The sequence below is a fragment of the Ascaphus truei genome, chromosome 21, assembly GCF_040206685.1.
Source record: "Ascaphus truei isolate aAscTru1 chromosome 21, aAscTru1.hap1, whole genome shotgun sequence".
Taxonomy (NCBI): domain Eukaryota; kingdom Metazoa; phylum Chordata; class Amphibia; order Anura; family Ascaphidae; genus Ascaphus; species Ascaphus truei.
The window spans coordinates 11,835,180-11,860,281 of record NC_134503.1 but is presented as its reverse complement, the minus strand read 5'-3'; the positions used below and the strand labels follow the sequence as shown (position 1 = coordinate 11,860,281).

The window sequence follows — 25,102 nt, the reverse complement described above, 5'->3', positions numbered from 1 at the left end:
AGGTAAGTTTAACGTTGGACTCACCATTCAAAACGTTCTCCGTCTGTGATCGAAGACGTCGGCATGTGATATAACCGGCACACATGATATATATTGCTCCTATATATTTATATCAGAGTGTAGGCTGGCATTGGCAGAAACACCCTCACAACTCTTTCTTGGGGAAACTTCAGAACATTTGTGAGCTCTAATAAGTCATGGTGCAGCTGGAAAAACAACTGTATGAGCACAGTGTCTGTGCGCAAACACCATACAGGTAAGGTCAATGTAAACAGACCACATTTCTATTCTGCGCTATTCTCTCTATTGGTTCACCTGGCTAGCTGCCCCTTTGTGCGACTCTCACAATGGGGCGTGTTCGTACAGCTATGTTCTATCAAAGGCTCCCTGCGGCTTTGCACAGCTGACTGTCGAGCAGTGTTTTTACCCTTCCGCGTACCTTCTGTGGAATTGCTTGGGTTGAGCTTTGCCGTCTCAAAGTAAACATTGTGCGTGCTTTGAAATAAGAGAACATTACATACAGGTAGAGAGCTAAAAAAAAAAACAGGTTTTCTTCCCGGCTTTATTACTTTGTGAAATCTGATATTTTTTTTTTAATTGACCCATTTCTAGTTAAATGCTACTCTGTCTCATATAAAGTATGATAAATAGATGCTAAAGCCAGTCATGCGTTTACTTATTACATTGCAGTGCTGGGTTTCCATGGAAATATACATTTGGATGAGATTTATAAATAGAGACCAAGCTAAACCATTTCTAGATGGTCTGACTGATGAGGATACTTACAGCCACTTCAGTGCTGGAACCCCATAGAACACATAACTGGGTAATGTGGTCTCGATGAAAAATTGGGCTTTTTAATTTTTTTACTTGTTCTTTTCATTATTATTTTTTTGTATTTATAAAGGCGTACTTATTAAAAAAATGCATGTATTTTTATTTTACAGATTAAAAGTAGAATCGGTCACAGGACTATTTCCTGTTTTACGTCACAGTGGGATACATAGGGTTAATGAGACCTGGAGGTAGTTCATTTTCCCATAAGAGCCATATTGTTGTATCCCAGTTCACCCTTTTTGCTGAGGGTGGAAAATGATCTTGTACCAAAATATCTATTAAAACAAAACAAGAAAATGACAGCTCTAGATCGGGGGGATTATAACGCCTTTCAGAGAGAAAAGATCATTTAGGTTCCCTAGATATTTTTTGTTTCATGGAATAATTTTCTGATGCACATGACAAAAATGCATTCCTATTTCTCACATGTGCGGCCTCAATCCATAAAGCAGGATGGAGACACATTAAACCATGAGAATATAATTGTATAATGAAGGATGGAATTCTGTTAGTGTCTCTTTGTGTGATAACACTGGTTCATAATTCATTACACAGCTCCCTTGTAATGGGCTCCAGCACACAGAGCACTGCTGTGTGTGTGTGTTTTGAAACATTCCAGATGTCTAAATTGTGCTGTAACGATGGCCATTCCAGTTATTGTGAAATATATGACTGTTAAGGGGTCCCCAAAATAGAGCATTCAATAAAATAGCTTTTCTGCCTGCATTCTGCCCAAAACTACCAATTACCAGAAACATCATTGCTTGGTGATAACGATTATGGGAATCTCAAAGCAAAGCTGTTTCTTTGGGCTTTTGGATATGTTGCAACTTTTTGGTCACCTTAAAAGGACAATTTATAGGCCATAAAATTCCTAAAGTGGAACTTTAATAAGCGCCACATCATCAACTGGCTACATTTAATGACAATAATTGGTCTCGGTTTTCTTATAATGTAGAATAATCCTATGCAAGATGATCTAGTTTGCTGAAGTTGCAGTTATTTCCCAAGCATCTACATTTTGCTGCACCAATTGTCTCATATTAACCGACTGCTAAATCTCCATTATTTACTTGAACCAGGGGCTCTCAAACTAGGCTACAAGTATCTACTGTCAGTACACAGCATGGTACACAATACTTCTATGGCTGAGGACGGTAGAAAATACCAGAAGCAGAGAGAAAACCAGCAGAATATGCATAATACAGATATTTCCGGGTAGACGTTGCAATACAGAAAGATAGAGGTACCAGACCGAAAAGTTTTTGGTCCGTCCATCAGTTATAGAAAACCAGCAAGGCTTCACTTTAAGAAAGACGAAACCTGTCGGGTTCTGTTCAGGTCTGAAGAAGGGTCGCTCGTCCCGAAACGTTAAGGACGGATGCCGACACTGGGATAGTAGCCTGCATGTCCCACACCCCACCCACCTTGCTCTTGGAACAACATGGAGAGCTAAGTATTCTATTGACCTGATTTGAGGGGGTTTAAGTGAGGCTCTGCTCGTCTTCGGGGCAGATGCCTTGTGTCCAAATGAAACTTTTTTTTTTGTGTGTTTTTTAATACCTTTGACTGTTGCCTGGTATCACTCGCTTTTTATAATGTGTACATCCGGGGTTCTTGTAGGAGCCTCGCCAATGTACCTTTATACTAGTTTAATTTGTCATGTTTTATTTTTTAATGGTGTGGACACCATTTGTTTTCTTAGGGATACGTTGCAATAATAAGCTACAACAAAGAAGGAAAAGTATATATTTAAGTTTGCAAACCTGTATATAGTTAGATTGTACTGTAACTATACACGGGACTCCTTTTCCTAATGTTACTTTTATGTGTGAAGCGCTTATTCCGGTTATGTGCGACATTATTATGTCGCGTGTGTTACTGCTGTGAAGCGCTGAATACATGAATGGCACTATATAAAAATAAAGATATGCATACATATATGGGCATTTCTGTTGCTATGTTACAGTGGTAAAGAACAAAGCAAAGTTGATAACAATTGATTTCAACATTCTCCTCCTGCAGAATCACCCAGCCACTATTTTTATTAAATGACTCACAATGCCTGATTCCCCCCTCCCCCCTCTCTGTTATTTTACAATTCGGTTACATTTGCTTCAGGTGCTTTTTGGAATTAAAAGTTGAAATTGAAAAAAAAACCTGCTTCTAGAAACATGTCAGCTACTGTTTATAGCCTAGGGTGGTAGTTCTAATGGACTGGATACGTCCTACAAACATACCTTGAGCTGAATGACACATGCTCTATTCCAGGGGTGCTCAACTCCAGCCCCAAACAGGTCAGGTTAAAGATATCCCAGCTTCAGCACAGGTGGCTCAATCAGTGGCTCAGGCTTTGACTGAGCCACTGATTGAGCCACCTGTGCTGAAGCTGGGATATACTTAAAACCTGAACTGGTGCGGGGTCTTGAGGACTGGAGTTGAGCCCCCCTGATCTCTTCCACGCTTTGTACTTCTTTAAATGCTCCATGGAGAAATTGCACAGAAAATACAGGGGGTTCATCAAGAAACAATTTGCAATCTATTGCAGAACAAAGTTAGGCCACCATAGCCTAGTTCTACTGTCTGTATTTGATTTGTCTTGCTATTAAGATGCTTACTGTATACAGCAGGGCCCCGGTTATACGGCGGGTTCCGTTCCAGAGGCCCGCCGTATAGTGAAAATCGCCGGAAAGCGGATCCGGCAATTTTCAGTGCTGCGCATGCGCAAACCTGCATTTTCGCCGTTCTGCACATGTGCGACCTGCAGTCTGCGCGCGCAACTGGAGGTCTGCGCACGCAACCGGCGGTCTGCGCATGTGCCGGGCGCACCCGCCCCTTCTGCACATGCACGATTTTAAATTCAACATGGCGGCCCCCTTCTTGGTGCCGCCGTATCAGCGTATCGCCGAGAAGCGGGGCCCTGCTGTATAACAAACTATGCCTCCTACAGGAAAGTGTTTATATGAAGTAAAAGGCATCGCAGTCCAGCTCACGCATGGATTACAAATACTAGTCGCTAATGCCAAGGATAGAGGAGCGCCTGTATACTGACCAATAGGAGTTGATGATTTTGCAAAAAGCCAATTCACAGCACATCTTCAGGTTGCTTTGATGTTCAAGAAGGTCTGATGTCGAACACTTGCTCGGATCCACCTCACAGTTTTCATCTGACTCATACAGCGCCTTGATAAACTCGCCTGCGAGAGGAAGTAGCAAAGGTGTTATGCAGCGCAAAGACAAACGGAAAGAAGCGGCAATGTTGAATGGTAGATGAACAAGAACAGCACACAGATATCAAATTGTACGTTGCAAATAACCCTACGTCTGACTATTAAGAGTTCATTCTGTGTTCCGTATGAAATAACATTGTTACAGTTTGTTACACAAATTTGCTATGGAGTTACTGGTCAATGTTTATTGCCATTATTTTGTGATTACCCAATAGAGCCGAACCTTGGTGCGACCAAAGGATGGTGCTTCATTCATTTTATTGTAGTTGCTCATTCACCCAAGTGCAGTTTTTGACACTAGAATTTACTTGTAAGCCAAGGTTATAATATATATAAGCCAAGGTTATAATATAATAAATGAGTTCTTCATTTATTCTGCACTATCGCAACTGGACTAACACGGCTATTTTGTGCTATATATATATATATATATATATATATATATATATATATATATATATATATATATATATATATATATATATACACACACACGCAGTGTTCGACAAACCTATACATTTGCATGCCCCGGGCGAGTGGATTTAACATCATGGCGAGCTCCTATTGGCCCAAGCAGCACACGTTTGGTACTAGGTGGCGAGTAGATTTTTTGGTGATTTGTCGACCACTGTACAGTGTGTGTATGTATATATATATATATATATATATATATATATATATATATGCGACAGGTGTTATAAATGCTTGTAATTATTATTGTCATTTTTTTTTTTTAATGTATAACATCTTACGTTTTTAAATATGTCCAAAATGACATTATAATACTCTTGCGGCCTATTTTGTTTTATCATTTGTATCTGGTTATTTGGGAAAGCTAGTTGAAGAGCTCTGCAATAGGGCAATAGCGGTAGACGTGTTACAGCGTTTATTTATTTATAACATGTGTTACCAGGAAGGAATACGTTGAGTTACCGCTCGTTTTCAAGTATGTGCTGGGCGTAGAGTTATGCTGACAATACAAGGTTATGTTACATGAGCAGAGGTTATACGTTATATTTACAGACATTTCATGGGCAGTTGGAGACCTGACAATCACCTCCACAATTACAAAGTAGAGAAGTCAAGATATTTAATGGTTGCCATTAGCCAACTGAATACAGCAGAGTTACCTTTGCTACCCTGACAGCAATGCATCACCACTCATTATAGCAGCTTGGGTAACAAAGTAGCATTTTTTTTTTAGAAGTGGAAACTACACAGTGATTTTTTTTTATCCTTGATGGTCATGAACATCGCACCGGTTTATGGCTGGGATCACGTATTCCTCAGAAGCGCTGTGAAAGCAGCAGCAAACGGGGGACTGTTTCATACAGAGTGTGTGCGGGGAATGAAAGCATTCCTTCTGGGCACAGAGGGTTCTGCACAGAAAGGAAGATTTCAAAGGCACAAGTCCACCAGACTGGAAAATGAGTTCGTAATTACAGATCTGCTAATGAAGTGTAAAAAGCCGATAAGAGCGCAACACCCGTAATTGTACATTCCAAGTCCTGTCCTGTAAACACTGGCAGGCGTAGCATACAAGATAATATCTTTGCAAGCAGTGAAGCTGCTCTTATGCCAGTCTAGTTCTCCTTCCTTCCCTGCTTTGTTATACTTCTCTTGCTATTTACCCACGAGTCCTCTCTCTGTGCAAATGGCACCTGTGAATTAAAAACCGAAGTCTGAATAATTATTCAATACCAACTGGAACCATGTGAGATGACCCATCTTTTTACCTGTAACCAAGCTGTCTTCCTCTTTGCCTTACCCGTTAACCACTAAAAATGAGCAAAACTTACCAAAGTGCTTTTTTTTTTTTTTAAATACCAAAATAGCTGGCTGGCGAACTGTACTTTTAAATCGCACATTTCCACCATCAATTTGCTGCTTCACCAATGTAGTAACAAAGCAGGGAGAGGGAGTTGATATGTTACAAGCTTTCCAGCCTCTCGTGGTCCTTCATCGGGTGACCTGTAAAAGGTATCATACCACCTACTCCCTCCTTTGCTACTACATGGAACAAAACACAGACAGAGCCCAGTGCTACATCAAAAGGCAAAAATACACAGTGAAATACCTATATATCTCTTGAATAAAAGGGTCATTTAGTTTAACACTTTGGCCAAAGCATTGTAAGCCTGTGAGCCCCTCCAAGGCATGACCATAATTCACAGGTCCTAACACTGATTAAAATTCTTAATAACCTGTACAATACTAGGAAGAATTATCATGGGTATCTGTGTGTCTACTACATGGAAGACAGGAACAACTTGACTGCCCCTCCCTTCTTTGCCTGCTTCACCAACGAATCACAGCTCAGTCAGAATTTGCAAATGATCCGCCAGAATTTTCATTTCGTTTAATGTTGCTAACTGCCACCCAGAGTGTGTAACAGAGCTAGTGCTGGAGACGAGCCCTCTCCTCCCCAGCAAACCCCCTCACACCCCTATTTTCAGCCACTAGGAGTCCGCATCATTAATCAAAATGCGCAGCGAGTTCTGACCATGCCTTCGGCTCGAGCGCGGGCTGATTCGCGACTATTTACGTGCGAAAGCGTTGCACATCTTTAATAACCACTTACTGGATCTTGAAACAAATCCCCATAGATAACAATCCCAGTCACATTCACTATTTACGATGCCACTTACAACTTTTAGTGGCAACTTTGAGATTTCCTTGTAACCGGAATATTAATTCTGAAAATTCTCACTGAGACTGTGAGCATTATTTATTTGTTCCACTGCCCCAGGAGTGTGATAGAAACACAAGTGATCATCCTAGTAATTGTGGCAAATATGATTATCCCATATTGGAATTCACAATGTCTACATTCGAGTGTGGCAGGCATGTATGTATGTATGTATGTATGTATTTATATAGCGCCATTAATGCACATAGCGCTTCACAGCAGTAATACACGTGACAATCATATAAATAACATAAATGACACAAAGGGGAGAAGTGCTTCAGCCATAACAGTAACATTTTGGAAAAGGAGTCCCTGCTCCGAAGAGCTTACAATCTAATTGGTTGGTAGAAAGGACGAATAGAGACAGTAGGAGGGTGTTCTGGTAAATGCGTCTGCAAGGGGCCAAATTTTATGTATGAGGTGTAAAACTATCACTCACAGCTACTCATATGCAGGTGTGTTTTGAATTTGGTCTTAAAGGTGGATAGAGCGGGTGCTACTCGGGTATTGAGGGGAAGGGCATTCCAGAGGTGTGGGGCAGTCAGCGAGAAAGGTTTAGGGCGGGAGAGGGCTTTAGACACAAAGGGGGTAGAGAGAAGAAATCCATGAGCAGAACGCAAGAGTCGGGATGGTGCATAACGAGAAATTAGGGCTGAGATGTAAGGAGGGGCAGAAGAGTGTAAAGCTTTAAAAGTGAGGAGGAGAATTGAGTGTGGGATGCGGGATTTGATAGGAAGCCAGGAGAGGGATTTCAACAGGGGAGAAGCTGAGACAGATTTAGGAAAAAGCAGAGTGATTCTGGCAGCAGCATTTAGGATAGATTGTAGGGGAGACAGGTGAGAGGCAGGAAGGCCCGGACAGCAGGAGGTTACAGTAATCAAGACGGGAGAGAATGAGGGTCTGTGTCAGAGTTTTTGCAATCAAGCAACAGAAAGGGCGTATCTTTGTAATACTGCGGAGGAAAAAATGTCAGGTTTTAGCTACATTTTGAATGTGAGGGGAGAATGTGAGAGAGGAGTTGAGTGTGACCCCTAGGCAGCGTGCTTGGGCTACTGGGTTTATGACTGAACTTCCAACAGTAATGTGGAAGAAGGTAGTAGGACCAGGATATAAGAAACATTTGGGAGTTGCAAAGAAATTCTAAAAAATTTCCATTTAACACTTTTTCTACCTGTCTAAGAAATATTATTACACAAAGTTGTGTTTTAATAAGTATTATAGACGAGGCTATAAAACAGAGTGCTAAATACATAGGTACAGAAACATTTGACTTGCAATCAATGCATTTTGTAATGGGACTTCTGTTTGTTCGTACTACTGTCCCACATCTGGGGATCACCTTGTGGCATTGTATTGGGGATCACCTTGTGGCATTGTATTGGGGATCACCTTGTGGCATCGTATTGGGGATCACCTTGTGGCATTGTATTGGGGATCACCTTGTGGCATTGTATTGGGGATCACCTTGTGGCATTGTATTGGGGATCACCTTGTGGCATTGTATTGGGGATCACCTTGTGGCATTGTATTGGGGATCACCTTGTGGCATTGTATTGGGGATCACCTTGTGGCATTGTATTGGGGATCACCTTGTGGCATTGTATTGGGGATCACCTTGTGGCATTGTATTGGACTTTTGAGAGCCCAGTGTTTCTTGAAAGCGAATAGACAAAGTGTATCGAGAATAGACACGTTAAAATAAACATACCGGGGCACGCTTGGTTCCCCCCTGTAATGAAATAAATAACTGAAGGAACTGTGTATCACCCACAACGCGACGATTTTACACAGCAACGTTAAATGTGACAAAAATATGATATCGTTGTTGTTTTCAATGTCAAGGTGTATATCAGTACCAAAAAAATAATGTACTTGTCAGTTGTACAAGATATTGGAATAATAATTGTTTACGTGAATGCATTCCACCCCCTTCCCATTTCCTTTCTGTACCCCTCCCCAATGAAAATGTTTAATAAAAAATAAGTATATATATATATATCCCCCAGTCTTCTCCGTCATCTTCTGCAAATTCATCTTTTCCCCATGCAGCGCCAGTTAAAATGGCATTCGACGCCGCGTTGCCATGGCTATGAGATGTCGCGACCTCATGTGGGGCCACGTTTGACGCAGCACGGTCATTTTAACTGGAGCGGCGGGGGTAAAAGATGAATTTGCAGGGGAGCAGACCGCCGGACCCCGTCGCAGGTAAGTGTCGTGAGACGGGGGGTGAGGGAGTGTTTTGGGGTGGGCGACTGACTTTTGGGGGTGGGCAAGTAGGTTTTTACACACACACACACACACACACACACACACACACACACACACACACACACACACACACGTATATACACACACGCAGCCCTTTTGAGAGATCCAGGACCACACGTGTGGCCCTTGAGGTATATCAGGTCGCCTATCACTGGGTTAGAACATCATCTTCTAAGCGGAAGAACACAGTTCAAATCCAGCGTCCGTTCATCTTTGGCAAGTCACCTTATTTGACTGTGCCCCAGGTACCAAAAATTAGATTGTAAGCTCTTTGGGTCCGTTGCTCTTTGTTCCAGCACAATTCTGTGTATACATTATCAGTACAATCGCTTTTCCTAGATGTCAAGAGGTAAGGATTAGTAGCTGAAATAATATTACCGAGCGCATCCTGCAGGTACTTCTGCCCCACCAGTTTCAGGTACTCCTCGATTGCTTTCGTGGCCAGTGTGTTTTCCCGAAATATCAGATGTTCATTTTCACCACATCGGTCCACTTCCGACATCATCAGGTCCGTGAGAAAGTCCTGCAAAGGAAAGAGCATCCGTTATAGGATTCCAGTTGGAATGTTAACATTGGAGTAACTGCTGGGGAGATGTTTTTACTTCTGGCTGGAATTAGTTTTCGGCCAAGACATTTGTTTTTTAATTTAGATGCCAGGTTTTGGAAAAAAAATGAAAGGGCCAGGACATTTTAGACCAGGGGTGAGCAACTCGTGTCCTCAAGGGCCACCAATAGGTCAGGTTTTAAGGATATCCCTGCTTCAGCACAGGTGGCTCAATCTGAGCCACTGATTAAGCCACCTGTGCTGACGCTGCGACTTGAGCCAGCTGTGCTGAAGCAGGGATATCCTTATAACCTGACCTGTTGGTGGCCCTTGAGGACTGGAGTTCCCCGCCGCTGTTTTAGAACCAGAGTGAGCTAATGGTATGGATGTGTTAAATGGGTTTAAGGGAAATAAATTCCTGTAGGGCCATGCAACGTGTTGCTATATTTCAGTCTGCCACAGCAATGAAAAGGTTAATGCTACGGTTAACCCCAATGTGTTACAGACCCATCCAGCAGCAAAGGGGTTAAGTGGCTGGGAGCCCTAATATTATAGAACAATTGTCTGGAATCTTTCTAATGATTGACATATGGTGTACAAATTAATTTGCTTGGGAGCTGTCTACTCATAACATCCCAATCTCATTCCTCATAATACATAGCTCCTCATTGTCTGAACAACAGAATACTACATTTGCCAAACACCTACTTAGACGCCGACTTCCTGAGCTTCCATCCTGAACCATGACGTGTGGGATATATATGCGCTACCTGCCTTCTTAAAGGAGCTTGTGCCTTTTATTTATTTATTTTTAAACTGAGCCCCGTTAATTTCAGCTCCGATAAACCCTGCTCCCCCGAGATACTTACATCTGAAGGTGCTGGTATCTCATGGAGGTTTAAAGGTCCTGTGAGACCATTAAATAGACATTTTCCGTGCCCACCTGGGGATACTACTGGCAGCCCCTTCCGAGGCATGTAAATATCTCGGGAAGCAAGGGATCTCTGGAGCTGAAATCAACGTGTCTTCAGACATATATATATTCATTCATGTATATATTCATATACATACATACACAATCCACGCTTATTGTTTTTTACTTAACAAATAATAATCCAGGATTGAAGAAGGGGGTCTCAGGAGCTGAACCCCCATTAATTTCAGCTCCAGGGACCCCCTGCTTCCTGAGATAATTACCTCCAAAGGGGTTGCCGGTATCTCCTGCAGTTTAAAGCCCCGGTCACATGGGCCAATAGGAAGCCGGACCGCACGACGTCGCCGCTTTCTATTGGCCTGCAGGGCCCGGGAGCTTAGACAAGCAGCCATAACGTGAACCCTGGAGCAGCTACCGGCGCCCCCTACGGGTATGTACCTCCGGAAGCAGAGGGTCCTTGGAGCTGATATTAAAGGGGTTCGGCTCCAGAAACCCCCTGCTTCAATCCTGTAAAAAAAAAAATGGAGGACAAAAACGCGCTTACATTGCCACTTTAAAGAGCTATTTGTATTGATGCGCAATATTATGGACACAGGAACAACCTAAACAAATAATATGTTTAGCCGCATAACAGATGCACGCGTGAAGCTGACCAAATTGTCTGACTCATAGTTCCTGTGTTGGACTGAATAGTTCCCGATGACCTACAGTATTTTGAATGAGTCACCACTTGTTTAAAATGAAAACACTCCCATATCCACACGAGCTGAGAAGAGCTAAAGGATATATATCTTGCAGCAATAACACAAAAAAAATGATGGCGCACAAGAATGTGTTTCCTGTTTATCATTTTCCCCTCCGAAAGTACAGTATTGAATTCAGCTGCTCTCTATTATTGAATCGCTTTACTGGAATGTGCCTTTGATTTATGATAAGATATTGCTCTGGTACAAGTTATATCGAGGCCCTCATAATGAAAATGTTATCTTGAATCACTTTAAGGGCAACTGACACAGTAAGGGCAGACAACTCACTTTAAGTATTTCCTGCCCGAGGAGATAATTAAGTTCTAAATGAATTTTTTTAATGCAGTAATTAATGAGTAACTTTAACATTAAGGGCTGATAACTTGAGGCAAACGGCACAACCCTGGTTTAAATGCAGCAAATTGATCCAATGCGGGGGGTGGGAGGGGGGGGGGGGGGTCGTGGGTTTAATGCTTTCAACACAAATATACATATAAATACATATATACACAAAGATATATAATTAGCGTAGGTGTGGCCACCACAAGTCCACAAGAGCCACCCACCAATAGTCGTTGACTGAGCCACTTGTGCTGAAGCAGGTATATCCTTGAAACCTGAGCTGTTGGTAGTAGCCCCTGTGGACTAGAGTTGCCCACCCCTATTCTACATCCGTCAAAGTGGCTGAAAATCCCCATGAATGTTTTTTGGGGGTATTTTCGGATCAAAGGGGGCCCAAGCAGCCACTTTGGCCGATTTTGTAGAGTTTTTGGCTCAGTCTTTGACTGAGCCACCTGTGCTGAAGCAGGGATATCCTGACCTGTTGGTAGGCCTTGAGGACTGGAGTTGGCTACCCCTGATAGAATAGATATAGGTAGAATAAGGCCCTTAAACTCTTCAGTGATAGATGGTGTCAACAACATATTCAGGGCTATGCATGCCTGCTTCCTCCAGCCATGTAGGTGCTAACAGTGCTGGGTTGAGGTATGATCTAATATCAGATCCTCCATCGCTGCAGCATCACTTAACTGGATACTTTGTTATCCCAGGAAAACCTTCATTCTGAATCTCTTATGACACAAATGAACAAAATCAGACGCCTAGAATTGTGAAGTTAGTTCCCCGATTTACTTTGTAAACATGGCATTGTGAAATGAGTGAGGGGTTTGTTATCCCTCAGCTTTTTCATTCTGTGTTATTGTTAGATTGTAAGCTCTTTGGGCCAGGGACTCCTTTTCCTATTGTTGCTTTCATGTCTGTAGCGCTAATTCCCATTATGTGTTATATTATTATGTCCCGGGTATCGCTGCTGTGACGCGCTACTGTACATAAATGGAGCGATATAAATAAAGATATACATACTGTACTGACATGTTACTGTATATTGAGCAGGACCTGCCACTCTCAACGTGACCGCCATGTTTATCTGTGTTCTCAGCACAAGCAAAGGCAAAAAAAACCTATCGATTCGTCTCATTTTTCTTGGTCCCCACAGCAAAAAAGTAACCGTTTTTTTTTTTTAACTTGTTGACATGTTCTTTCCTTAAAAGACTTAATTTCCCGTGATGTACAGTAAAATGTTTGCTTATATAATTAGGATGTTACCTTTGTCATCATGTCCTTCTACTGATATCTACCCATTGTTAATCTTTCCTCTTTACCTCATTAAAATTCAGTAATTACACTGCCACCATTAGCCAAACAAAACGACAATAGGGGAAACAGCTGGATCACCAGCTTTATCAGATTCACTTCCCATAAGAGAGCAAGGGTGATAAAAACATTCCTACGCAATTTATTACTGTGGGTGTATTAATACATGACAAAAATATTTTAAAATCCTTATATTTGTCTAATATGTTTTTAAATGGTGCCATTTCCCTATATTTAACCCATTAATCATGCCACTGCTCTTAGGTCCCGTAAGAGCTGGCCCTTTAAGTGGTTACACTGTTCAGTTGTTTGCAAAACTGCTTTTCTTTGTGAGCGCGGTGAGACTGCCTCTTTACATTATCATCATCATTAAAAAAACAGAAATCTGTGACCCATACATATGTAGAGCTGTACCTGAGAAAGCACCTTGGTAATAATCACTTTATAAATAGAACTACGGAGTAAAACTATGCAAACAAGTAACACCATCTGAGTGAGAACCTTACATTTTCCAAACTACATGAAATACCATCTGTGGGGTAGCAGAACATTACACTAGAGCCAATGCCAGCAGCACACGCTGGGTGCTAATTAATAGCAGAGCTCATAACATCCACGATGTCCCAACTGCCCTATAATAGATTAGTGTCCTTGAATATAGAGCCGGGGTGGCCAGCTCCAGTCCTCAAAGGGCCACCAACAGGCCAGGTATTCTGGATATCCCTGCTTCAGCACAGGTGCCTCAATCAGTGGCTTAGTCATTTTGATTGAGCAACCTGTGCTGAAGCAGGGATATCCTGAAAACCTGGCCTGTTGGTGGCCCTTGAGGACTGGAGTTTGTCAACTTTGATCTAAAGAGCGATTGGTTCCTTCCTGCAACAATGGGCCTTTATGCCATCATGTTAATATTGTTCGAACAGATGGTTAATAAGATGTAAATCCGAAAAAGCACCTCCCATTTAGTTGAAAAGTGATAGAATACAATAGGCTTGTAAAAAAACACAAACAAACAGTGCTGCCACATCAGAACATCACATTTATATCTGTAAATATACTGCATTGCTTTTGTTTTAACACAAATAAATAACTCTTTGGTACATTTTATACTCAACACTATTAATAATAATAATAATAATAATAATAGCATGTTCTTGTATAGCGCTGCTAGTTTTAGGCTGCGGTCCCAGTAACAGCCTGTGCGCACGGCGCGGCGTGCGCTGTGCGTGTAAGCACCGCCCCTCAAATGCCGCGCCGTGCTGCAAGGTTTTTTCCATCTCAATCAAATTGAGTTCAAACCTTGCGACGGAGGCGTGGCCACGCCCCCACCGGCGGTTCACCCAATGAGGGCAAACCAGCCGCGTGACGTGATGGCCACGCCCCCGCAAATCCCCGACCACGCCCCCTCCCGTCGCAAGATTCTCCTCTCCCTCGCAGACCGCGGTTAGCGCGGTGCACGCGCCGCCCCCCCGCCGGGCGCGCGTGTCACAGACGTTACTGGGACCGCAGCCTTACGTAGCGCTTTACAGAGACATTTTGCAGACACAGGTCCCTGCCCCATGGATCTTACAATCTATGTTTTTGGTGCCTGAGGCACAGGGAGATAAGGTGACTTGCCCAAGGTCACAAGGAGCCGACCAGGTTCACCTGCACCAAACTCAGTGCCAGTCAGTGTCTTTACTCACTGAGTCACTCCTTCTTCAATTGAGCTGGACATAGTACAGGGATGACTTTCTAAACCAAAGCTTGGCTTGTGATCTTGGACAACATCCTGCGTATCTGTGTCACCTTAATCCTTTCTACTTTCCAACGCCAAGAGTCAGTCTGACACAAGATGCTGGTCTTATTTAGGATTCTTGACCTTGCTTTGTCTGTCTTCTCACTCCTGTCACTTTCCAAACATACCAATTATCACAGGAACATGGACATTTATAATCCACCTTTGCTGGTGCTTCTTCCTTCTGCAGGACTTGGAAGCTTCACTGGCTTTCAGATGCTATGTAAAAGATTTAATTAAGCATCTCTCTTCTGCAATATTGTTCAGGAACTACAATACAATTGCATAGCATGTATGCCCCCTGTTTTGTAACCGCTGCAAAGATGAGATGGGTCTCTCCAATGTCAACACTTCAAGGTGTAAACCGTCCTAGAACCAACATGAACTCATTTCAGTGACATGTTTAAGGGGTTTTCTCGAGATAAGACCATTAACATACACCGTGTTTAAATCAATTACAGCTTAAAATACATGAATTGTTTTTATTGGGGCCCTGGTCTGGTTTTCTGTGTTTGTCGAAAAGTGGGGTTAAATAAGGGAGACCTACTACGGGATTATGGGGTGACTGAGCCATAACCCCAACACAACGTTTTATGGTAAATTGGCAAACAGAGTGTACACAGAAATAGCCATTCTGCCAGAGCATCAACCTTCAAAGAGATCGTAAAATTCCCCCAACCAGATACGCAAGGCGCAATTTTGCAATTTCCTTACAAGTTTCCAAATAGAAGATATTTAGAATCTGATTCACAGGGGTACAGAATATAAATGATTTACGTACTGCTGCGGCCAAGTTTATTCGAGCATTTGCCCGTTCTTGGCCGCAGCAGTAGCCTGGCGCGCGCCCGAGGGTGACGGGCGCGCGCCGAAGCAGCGGAAGAGCGCCCTCCGATCGGGGCGCTCTCCCTACCGCTGCCGGGTCCGCCGGGTCCCCCGGAACCCCCTGCCGCCGTCCCCCACATTGCGGGACACCAGGGCTCCCTCGGGGAGCCCTGGACGCGCGTGCAGGGGGCGCAGGCTCCCGAAGCGCCGAGGGGCGGCCACTAGCAAGCCGGGAAATCTCCCGGCTTGCGGATCTGGCCGATGCGCAATAAAGCGTGTCGGTATTGTACTAAGTCAGGCGTGTGGAATCCTACCAGAAATGACCAGGGATCTGTCAACGTGTCTGAGATTCAGTATCTGATTTCTCATACCAAAGTAGAAGTTACGTTGGCAAAAGTGGCTATTCACACGTGTATTTTAATCTTACCAATGCAACAACGAAGATGGCATTCTTGTAGGTATTATAGAAAGAAAGATATGGGGCATTTTTAATTCAAAAGAAAAACCCCTTTCTCTCCTCAAGCCTTAAAAATTTGATTATAGAGTAATGAGGGGGGTGTGGTGTTTAAGGACACACCCCAGATGGTGGGCTTATTCTGTTCTCAATTCAAGGGGTTTTAGGATAAAAACCATGCATTTGGGATATTAAATTGAAATGCAACATAGCGGGAGTTTTTTTGCCAATTAGACACGTGGATACTCTGATATCCAAATTCAAGCCTCTTTGAAGGAACCCGATATTGGTATGTAGTAATGTATTTTTGATTTTCTTGTTTTACCCTGTTATTTTATTAAACTGTCTGCATATATTGTACTGTATGTTTCTTGTAACACTTTTTCTGTAACTAAGCACTACATTACTGTTTTTATTAAATCTGCCGCCTTGGGCTCTAATTGAACTTTGCATGCTTTGAAGAGTTATTGCATTTTCAGACACATTTTGCTACAGTAGGTTGTGTGTTAATTACATATTTTTCTTAGTCAACAGGGAAGAAAGACTTTGCACGTAGAACCGATACTAATTTTTAGGGTGGCAGTGATTTAAGGTTATAGTTGTGGCTGTTTGAGGGGAGATATTACTTGAGTTAGCTGGATAGCTGTGTGTATTAACCCTCGTCACATACACAAGCCTCGTGTTCCCAAGTGTGCCGTTCGTGACAGGTCGTATCGGAGCAATTGATACCTTTTTTTTCATTCATTTTCTTAAAGTGAGACTTGGGAGGGGTTTGATTTCCTCTGGCTGCTCCCTTTGTGTGTGTGATGTCACAGTGTGATATATCCATGTGATGTCACTGTATGATCAGCAACTGCTTGTACAGCCAGAGTTCCCCCTCCCCACCCCCACTTATCTTTATTGGTTCACTAATAAGGACAGGGTGGGATAAAGCAAAAGAAAACATTTGACTGACAAAACACTTCCCCATTCGATGCTCCCAAGAAATTTAACTTATAACTAAATTACCCCACAAAAAAAGGAAAAATCAGCCAAACCTTTACTATTAGCATGTCTTGATTTGTTGAGGAAAGCCAGTTAGACCGGTGAAAGTATGTCTTCTGGCCGACTGTAGGATTGCACCTTTAAATAAGATAGTGTCATCCAACTTGCATGATCAGAAGACACCTAAACGTATGGCTTGATGGGTCGTGAGCTGTTCAGGGTTCCTGATTTCTGCAGATATTACTAGATCTAACAAACATTCCATGGTTTTCAATATGCTACGAAATATGTACTCCTAAGAAATTAAACTGGCTGGCTATGTGGGATTGCACCTTTAAGCTTCTTTGTCACAGTCCCTGCCAGTACATATACACCCGTGACAAACTATTGGTTCAAATATAGTGTTAATAAGGGTGTATTAAATTATCTGTGTCTCTTTTTCAGGACACTGACATCCAAAAGAACACATTTTGGCATAGGAAATTCTTGTTATTATAGTTGTGGGAGATTAAACACTCAATGCACTGAATGTATTCATTAAATTCATGGGTGGGCAGACATACGGGGCTTTAGTTCACTGATAACCCAGTGAGCAGGAAAGGGATTTTGCTTAGCTCTCCTGAATGCCATGTGCAACAATCATTTCTCTTGTGTTTCTTGGATCCACATACATGCATTAAGCAGAGCCGGAGTCAAACACAATTACTAAAACCAATAAAGCTGAGGGTTTCAGATAGTCGATAGTGTGTTGGATTTGAGCCTCTGGCTATGAGAGAAAAAGTGCTTATTGTATTTTTATGTATTAGTTTGTGAGACAGAAATCTCCAATGAGTATTTGGCTGGAATAGGATTTTAATGAGCATTTCTGTGTGATATTTTATGCTTCTGTACAGACAAAGTGAAGACAGATATTACTTTACGAAGCCGCTTTTGAACAACATCAAGCATCACTATCCCCTTTAGGCTGCATATACTTGGTAAAATTTACTATATAAGCCAAGGAATATATACAGTGCGCTCACCTTTGATCACTACGAAAACAAGACTTTGGAGGTATTCTTTCTCCAGGTTGAGATTATTGTATAAAGGAAGATCAATTAAGAGAAATCTTTCAAATCATCACCAATAATATTATAAATGTGCCTGGTGTGATTTTCTCAAAGTGCATTTTTCTTTAAAATAAATAAGCCACCAATAACATGAAATAGTTGATTTGTCTTCCAATTGCAGCATTCCACCTCCTCTATCGATCTCTTTGGTGGGGTTACCCCAGGGCTCTGTCCTGGAACCTCTTCTCTTTTCTCTTTACACACTCTCTCTAAGTGACCTTATCACATCTCTTGGGTTCAAATAACACCTCTATGCTGATGGCACACACATTTACTTTACAACACTTGACCTTACACCTGCTGCACAGTCCGAAGTCTCTGAATGTCTCTCCACTATATCATTCTTGATGGCCCTTCGCTGACTCAAACTTAACATGTCAAAGACGAAGCTCCTCATACTTCCTCCAAACCTGGCCCTACCGCCCCCTTCTACATTGCTGTTGGCAGCACTATCATACACACAGTATCACAAGCATGCTGCCTAGAGGCCACATTTGACTCCTCCCTCACATTCTCCACTAACATTCCCAATGTAACTAAAACCAGCCGTTATTTCCTCCGCAACATTGCAAAGATACGCCTTTTTCTCTGTTGCTCTACTGCTAAAACTAACACAGGCCCTCATTCTCTCCCATCTTGACCATTGTAACCTTCTGCTGTCCAGCCTTTCTGCTCCTCACCTGTCTCCCCTTCAATCTATCCATAAGGTTGCTGCTAGAATCACTTTATTCTCTCCTAAATCTGTCTCTGCGTCTCCCCTGCTGAAATCCCTCTCCTGGCTTCCTATCAAATCCCGTATCATGCACACACAATTCTCCTCACTTTTAAGGCTATACACTCCCCTGCCCCTCCTTACCTCTCAGTCCTAATTTCTCGCTATACACCATCCCTACTCTTGCATTCTGCCAAAGATGTCTTCTCTGTACTCCTTTTGTATCAAAGCCCTGTCCCGCCTTAAACCTTTCTCACTTACTGCCCCGCACCTCTGGAATGCTCTTCCCCTCAATATCCGACTAGCACCCTCTCTATCCACCTTTAAGACCCACATCCTTAACGAAGCATATGAGTAGCTCCGTGGCTGATACTATACATCTCGTACACCGACCTTGGCGCCTCACAGATGCACTTACCAGAACACCTTCCCACTGTCTCTGTACGTTCTTCCTACTTATCACTTGGATTGTAAGCTCTTTGGGGCAGGAACTCCTTTTCCTAATGTTACTTATGTCTGAAGCGCTTATTCCCATTACGTGTTATATTATGTCATGCGTATTACTGCTGTGAAGCGCTAAGTACATACAGTAAATGATGCTATATAAAGATATACATACATTCCATATTTTCTATGGTTTCAATTTGACCATATTAAAACTATTTCACATACTACTGGTAACTACTGGTGCAAGCACATCGCTATTGATGACTGTCAGTCCGGTGTACACGTCTTTAAAACCCCAATGAACTACAATTTAGAACAGGGCTCTTCAACTGGCCTTGATCTCTGAACTCTTTGCTCCTGTTGATTTCATACTATTTCCTTATTCAGCCAAGTGCAGTTTTCCCCACTCAAACTCACTTGCCAGTTAAAGCAATGTAAATATATATGGTACACATGTTATACATGCTGGCACAATGTTGGAATATAGTAACTTTCATTTCTTTAACTCTTGGTGTGTCGCAAGCACGTAACCGCTTTGTGTACCAATCACGGGGTCGTGGGCAGGCCCACCTTGTAGGGTACGCCACTGCCGCTACGACTGCATTCAAATGTGATTTCCCCCTAGAAAATGAGCCTTTTTAGCGTAACGTACCCTGTACCCTTGGTGTACTGGCCCTCATGATGTTCAGGGTACATCTTGGTGCACTCAACGTGATAACTGTATCTAAAATTACATTACAATAGCTTGTAGCCCTTCCACTTCTGAAATTTTTTTTTAGATCTGGCCCCTTTGTAGAACTATTTGAAGAGCATTGCTTCAGAGTATTCTTTTTTTTTTTTAAGTATGTTTCCCAATATTTTAGAAATAATAATTAAAACTACAACATTTAAACTGTGATGACGGAGTTGGGACATGGGAGAGCGCTGGGCCTCTGTAAGTGCCCACGTCTCCTGCTGCCCCAAGAAGTCATGTAACGATGCATCGCCTTGACGACGCAGTATCACATGACGCGAGGGCGGACGAGAGACCTGAACAGGTCATGTGACGTCATCATGGCCCCGCACGCACACTGTGCACTGAGCCACGCAATACTCCCGGCCAGCCCTGGATATAGTTGAACCCATTCAAGACCCGGAGAGATCTGGCAGCAAAGACCGTAAAGATGCAACTTCAAGAACCTGCCTCTATAAACAGTCTTTCTGAAACATTCTTCTAGAACAGTGGTTTTCACCCATTTTGGGGTGGTTAAGGAACCCTATGTCAAATTCAGAGGAACCCCCAACCCTCTCTAATAACGCGTCTGAGATTAGATGCATTGCAAGGAACCCCAACCCTCTCTAATAGCGCGTCTGAGCTCAGATGCATTGTAAGGAACCCCAACCCTCTCTAATAGCGCGTCTGAGCTCAGATGCATTGCAAATTCTTCTGTATTTGGTTCAATTTTAAAATTATATGGAACCCTTTAGGGATGCCTGGGGAACCCTAGGAACCCTGGTTGAAGAACACTGTTCTAGAATATTAAAGACTTTCTACTTCAAACAAGACCAGATTTATTTTTTGCTGGTTCTGTTTAAATGTGCTAGATTGTTTGTCTCAAAATTGCCTTTATCTGCGTTAAAATCCCAACCACTAAATATGGAGGGCAATGTATAACGTTTCTGAAATGTATTTTCCAATGTCGGGCCACAAACTCTTTATAGCATCAATGTGCTCTACTAGCTAATCACATTTTGTGCAGTGGATGCCTATCCCTTTAGTCATGGAGGTTTCCATGCTAGATGTGACAATTTTGTTGGTGCAAAGAAAGAAAAAGACAGTGTTGAGAGAAAGGCGAAACCTTGAAATGCATCACTTTATTTTGCCGTGAAAAGAAATTCCTACCGTAACTGCTCCTTTAACCACTCATCTAATAGTTCAATGATGAAGTATTAGAAAAGCACCTTTATATAAATATATATATATAGACGCTAAAAGCTGCCACTTGAAATTCACTCAGCATTAACAGTGTTTTTTTTCCATAGGGTCCTTGTTGCATTACAAGCTTTCCTACTGTTCTTTCAATAAAATTATAACTCAAAGTTGTCTGTAAGGCTTAGAATATAATATTACTCTTTGGTACAGACAAATTAAATAAAAGATAATGAAAAAAAAAACTGATTACCCCACAAGAGACTGTCCAAGGCCATGCGCATAGATCATTCACTTTTGCATTCAATCAATAATTCTGACACTTGAAGCCTGTGGCAAATCTTTTGGCTCCAGAAGCATTCAGCTTAAACCTACACCGGCCCTAGAGAGTTTGGAAGGTATTAAGAAATAATCAAATTCTGCATTTAGCACATTGGAGCTTGTGGATTGAGCTGATGTCAAACTTTGGATGAAAACTCCAAGAGAAGAATGCTACAGAATAAAAATAAGATGCTTATTCCCTGTAGGGTATAACTTTGGGGACGAGGCTCCTAAAAAAAGACCATATTACAACTGTTCCTTCCTCGAACACATACTACTCTAGGCATACATTTATCTATTGTGAAAAGCTTATTATTCACCTTAAGCAATTATGTACTATAACCATGATTTTTTTTGTCTATATCTATATTTCTTAAAGGATGTCTGCACATCACTCTGTGATAGGTTGAATGTGTCTTAAGTGTCACATATGAAGTGTCTGTAGAGTTCGAATTGGAGGTGAAGAATACAAGAATTGGACTCTGCACTTCATCAACCATGTAACTGTGAGAACTTGGCTTTCCAAAACCTCTGACAATTTTTTCACATCTAAAGACTAACTTTCTAAGCTGCTGTTTAACCCCCCCCCCCCCCATCCCCCATGAACAGGTCTTTATAGAGGTCAATTACTCTTCTACTTAATTTATCACAATCATAGAATCCTTAGGCAGAAATGTCTATTCAGGATGCTACTGTATTAGGTAAGATCAGCAGGACTTTATTCATTATATGTTTGGAAACCTCTATGATTTCCGAGGGTGTTAAAATTCATAGTTATCTTTAATATTTAATTGCCGATGTTGGGAGGCTTACAGAGGCAGGAGGTGAGGGAATAAGTGCAGTAGATGGCAGTGCTTGGCCACAATGGTTGGTAGGAGTGACCGTGGGTGGGGGACAATGTGCGATCATTCATCTCTTCTGTCAAAATCTCCCGTTAGTAGGAGGAGGATTAAAGTGAGGAACGTTAATACGATTACCATCTACTTGAAAGTCTGCTGGCTCAGTGCATAGGATAACAAAGATAGAAAACAGGGTGGTGGGCAGATTAAGAATTGATCAGTGATTTGATGAGAATAGACAATGTAAGCAGCCGCAATCCATTACAATTTGGTCTCTCTTTCCATACCCCGATGACCGTAAAACGTTTTAAAAGTGCAGTTCCAGCTCCATCGTTGGTCAGGTTGAGAGATGCGTTTACTCCTTTCTCAGGATTTATTTTTACGGAGGTACGGTTAAATGTGAGTGCTGTATAGGTAGGCGCAAGTCATCTCCGCTGCCAAAACCAACAATTTGCAAACAATTGACCAATGTAACTGGCTGCCTCCATGCTTTGAAAAAACAGTAGTGGTTCAGGCTTCTATGTTGGAAATTAAGTGAGATTTTCTTTCCCAAGAGGACTCAATTGGTAGAGTATGTCAGTCAAGGATTTCCTCTAACCCCAGTGGTTTCCAAACCTCTCCTCGTGACTCACAGCCGCACCAGGTTTTGGGAATAACCAATGCACTTGCAACCAGGTGAATGCACTTTTATGGCATATTAATAGAATGTTAGGTGGTTGTCTCAGAAACCTGGGGTGGCCTCGGGGTCTGGAAAACACTGCTCTAACCCCAGGCCATCCTGTCCATGTAAGGAAGCCAGTAAAGAGAAGGACAGAGGGAGGATTTACCTGTGTAAGCTCCTGTTCAGCACTTTGTGATAACACACAAAAGGGAATAGTCAGCAGGGGGAGAGGGGGAAAGAGGAAAAAAATGAAACCCTTCCCAGGTCTCAGCTTAGCAGGCTCACAAACTAACATAAAACATGTTTTTAACATGCTTTGTGGTGTAATATTGGTTTTAAAATAAAAATCACATACTGTAGGTTTTAGTCCATAAACATGTCATTACCATTTGGTTCAATTGATCCCAGCAGGGCCTGTACCTCTATGGAACAAAGAGATAAATGATGGTGACACATTTTCTGATAGGGAAAGGATAAACAAAATGGCTGCTTTCCTGTCACAGAATGACCTTCATTGTCAACGTTTCAAAATAAATGCAGTGATTAAGCCAATTTTATCTCTGTGACACGTTATCAAAACAATAGCTACGAGCAGCATCCTTATCTGAGAGGGAATCAATGATAAGGTAAACATGGCATACAGTATGCAGAGAAGTTTGTGAAGCCTTCAGATCATACGACATGACAGAATTTGCTATAGCGATCAAGCTGTCAATCACAGCCTTCCCCAGTTCTCCCAAACACAAACGCCGTCTGCTTGTGTCTACAACGCACGTAATTATTACTTTGAGGGAAAGGGATTCATATTAAACAGATTAAGGGCAGATTAGTCAGAATTACAGGGGTGCTATGTGTGTACAAATATTGGGATAAAGAAGGTATATCATCCAGAGCAAGATGATGGTTGTGACACTAGTCAAACAAATTGTGTACTTATAATATTACAGGCCTGTGAATTGTTCAGATAGCTTTTTATAATGCAGCATTTAAATAGAGGTGCTTCTGTGTTCCAGAAATGTTCTAGAGAGAAGGAGTGGCTCAGCGAGTTAAGACGACACAGTTTGAATCAGGTTCAATTCCTGTCAGCTCTGTGGGCAAGTCACTTTATCTCCCTGTGCCTCATCGGAGCAGGGACTGTGCCTGTAACAATCTTATGTGCTGCGTACCTCTCGTTATACTGTAATTGTGGCGCGCTTTGAGTCCCATTCTGAGAAAAGCGCTATATGAAATAAAGTTATTATTATTACTGCAGCCGTTATTTAAACTCTGAACTGCAGGACTATTTAAAATATATATATATATATATATATATATATATATATATATATATATATATATACATACCCCGGTTTAAGGACACTCACTTTAAGTACACTCGCGAGTAAGTACATATCGCCCAATAGGCAAACGGCAGCTCACGCATGCGCCTGTCAGCACGTCCTGAACAGCAATACCGGCTCCCTACCTGTACCGAAGCTGTACGCAAGCGGGGAGACTATAGAGCCTGTTACACATGCGTTATTTACATCAGTTATGCACGTATATGACGGTTGCCGTACAGTACATGCATCGATAAGTGGGAAAAAGGCAGTGCTTCACTTTAAGTACATTCTCGCTTTACATACATGCTCCGGTCCCATTGCGTACGTTAATACGGGGTATGCCTGTATATATATATATATATATATATATATATATATATATATATATATATATATATATATATATATATATATATATATATATATATATATATATATATATATATATATATATATATATATATATATATATATATATAGTTTATCTATGGAAACCCATTTTCCAGATTTTACCCAAAATGACTCTCTCTGTAGTAAGAGACACTTGTTCTATTACTCCTTATTGAACAGTTTTTTTTGTACATGATATTATGTAACAAATAATAAGTAAAAAAGCAATACACAATTAAGTAAGCAGTAGCATAACTCAAATCGATTAGAAGGTGAATTTTTAAACGAAGTAAAAAGAAAAATCTATATAGTATTTAATTCCCAGCACTGCAATGTAACATTGAATAACCTTTCTGGATTACCAAGCAATATAATACAGGTAATAACTGGTGGTGTCTTAGGCTGCGCTTATAGTGCCGTTGCCGGCGACAACGACGCGACGGCGACATCACGTTGC

At 41.9% G+C, this 25,102-nt stretch overlaps 1 protein-coding gene across 10 annotated transcripts in view; it reads right to left on the bottom strand.

Moving 5' to 3' along the window:
- The window catches only part of DAB2IP (DAB2 interacting protein), a 613,541-nt gene that overhangs the window by 36,100 nt on the left and 552,339 nt on the right, over nt 1-25,102 (bottom strand). For all 10 annotated transcript variants that reach the window (XM_075578970.1, XM_075578968.1, XM_075578971.1 and 7 more), the window contains 2 exons: nt 9,403-9,547; nt 3,890-4,034 (listed from right to left, as the gene is read on the bottom strand). In XM_075578970.1, the coding sequence (XP_075435085.1) occupies nt 3,890-4,034; nt 9,403-9,547 (290 nt within the window). The remainder of the gene's footprint in view (nt 1-3,889; nt 4,035-9,402; nt 9,548-25,102) is intronic.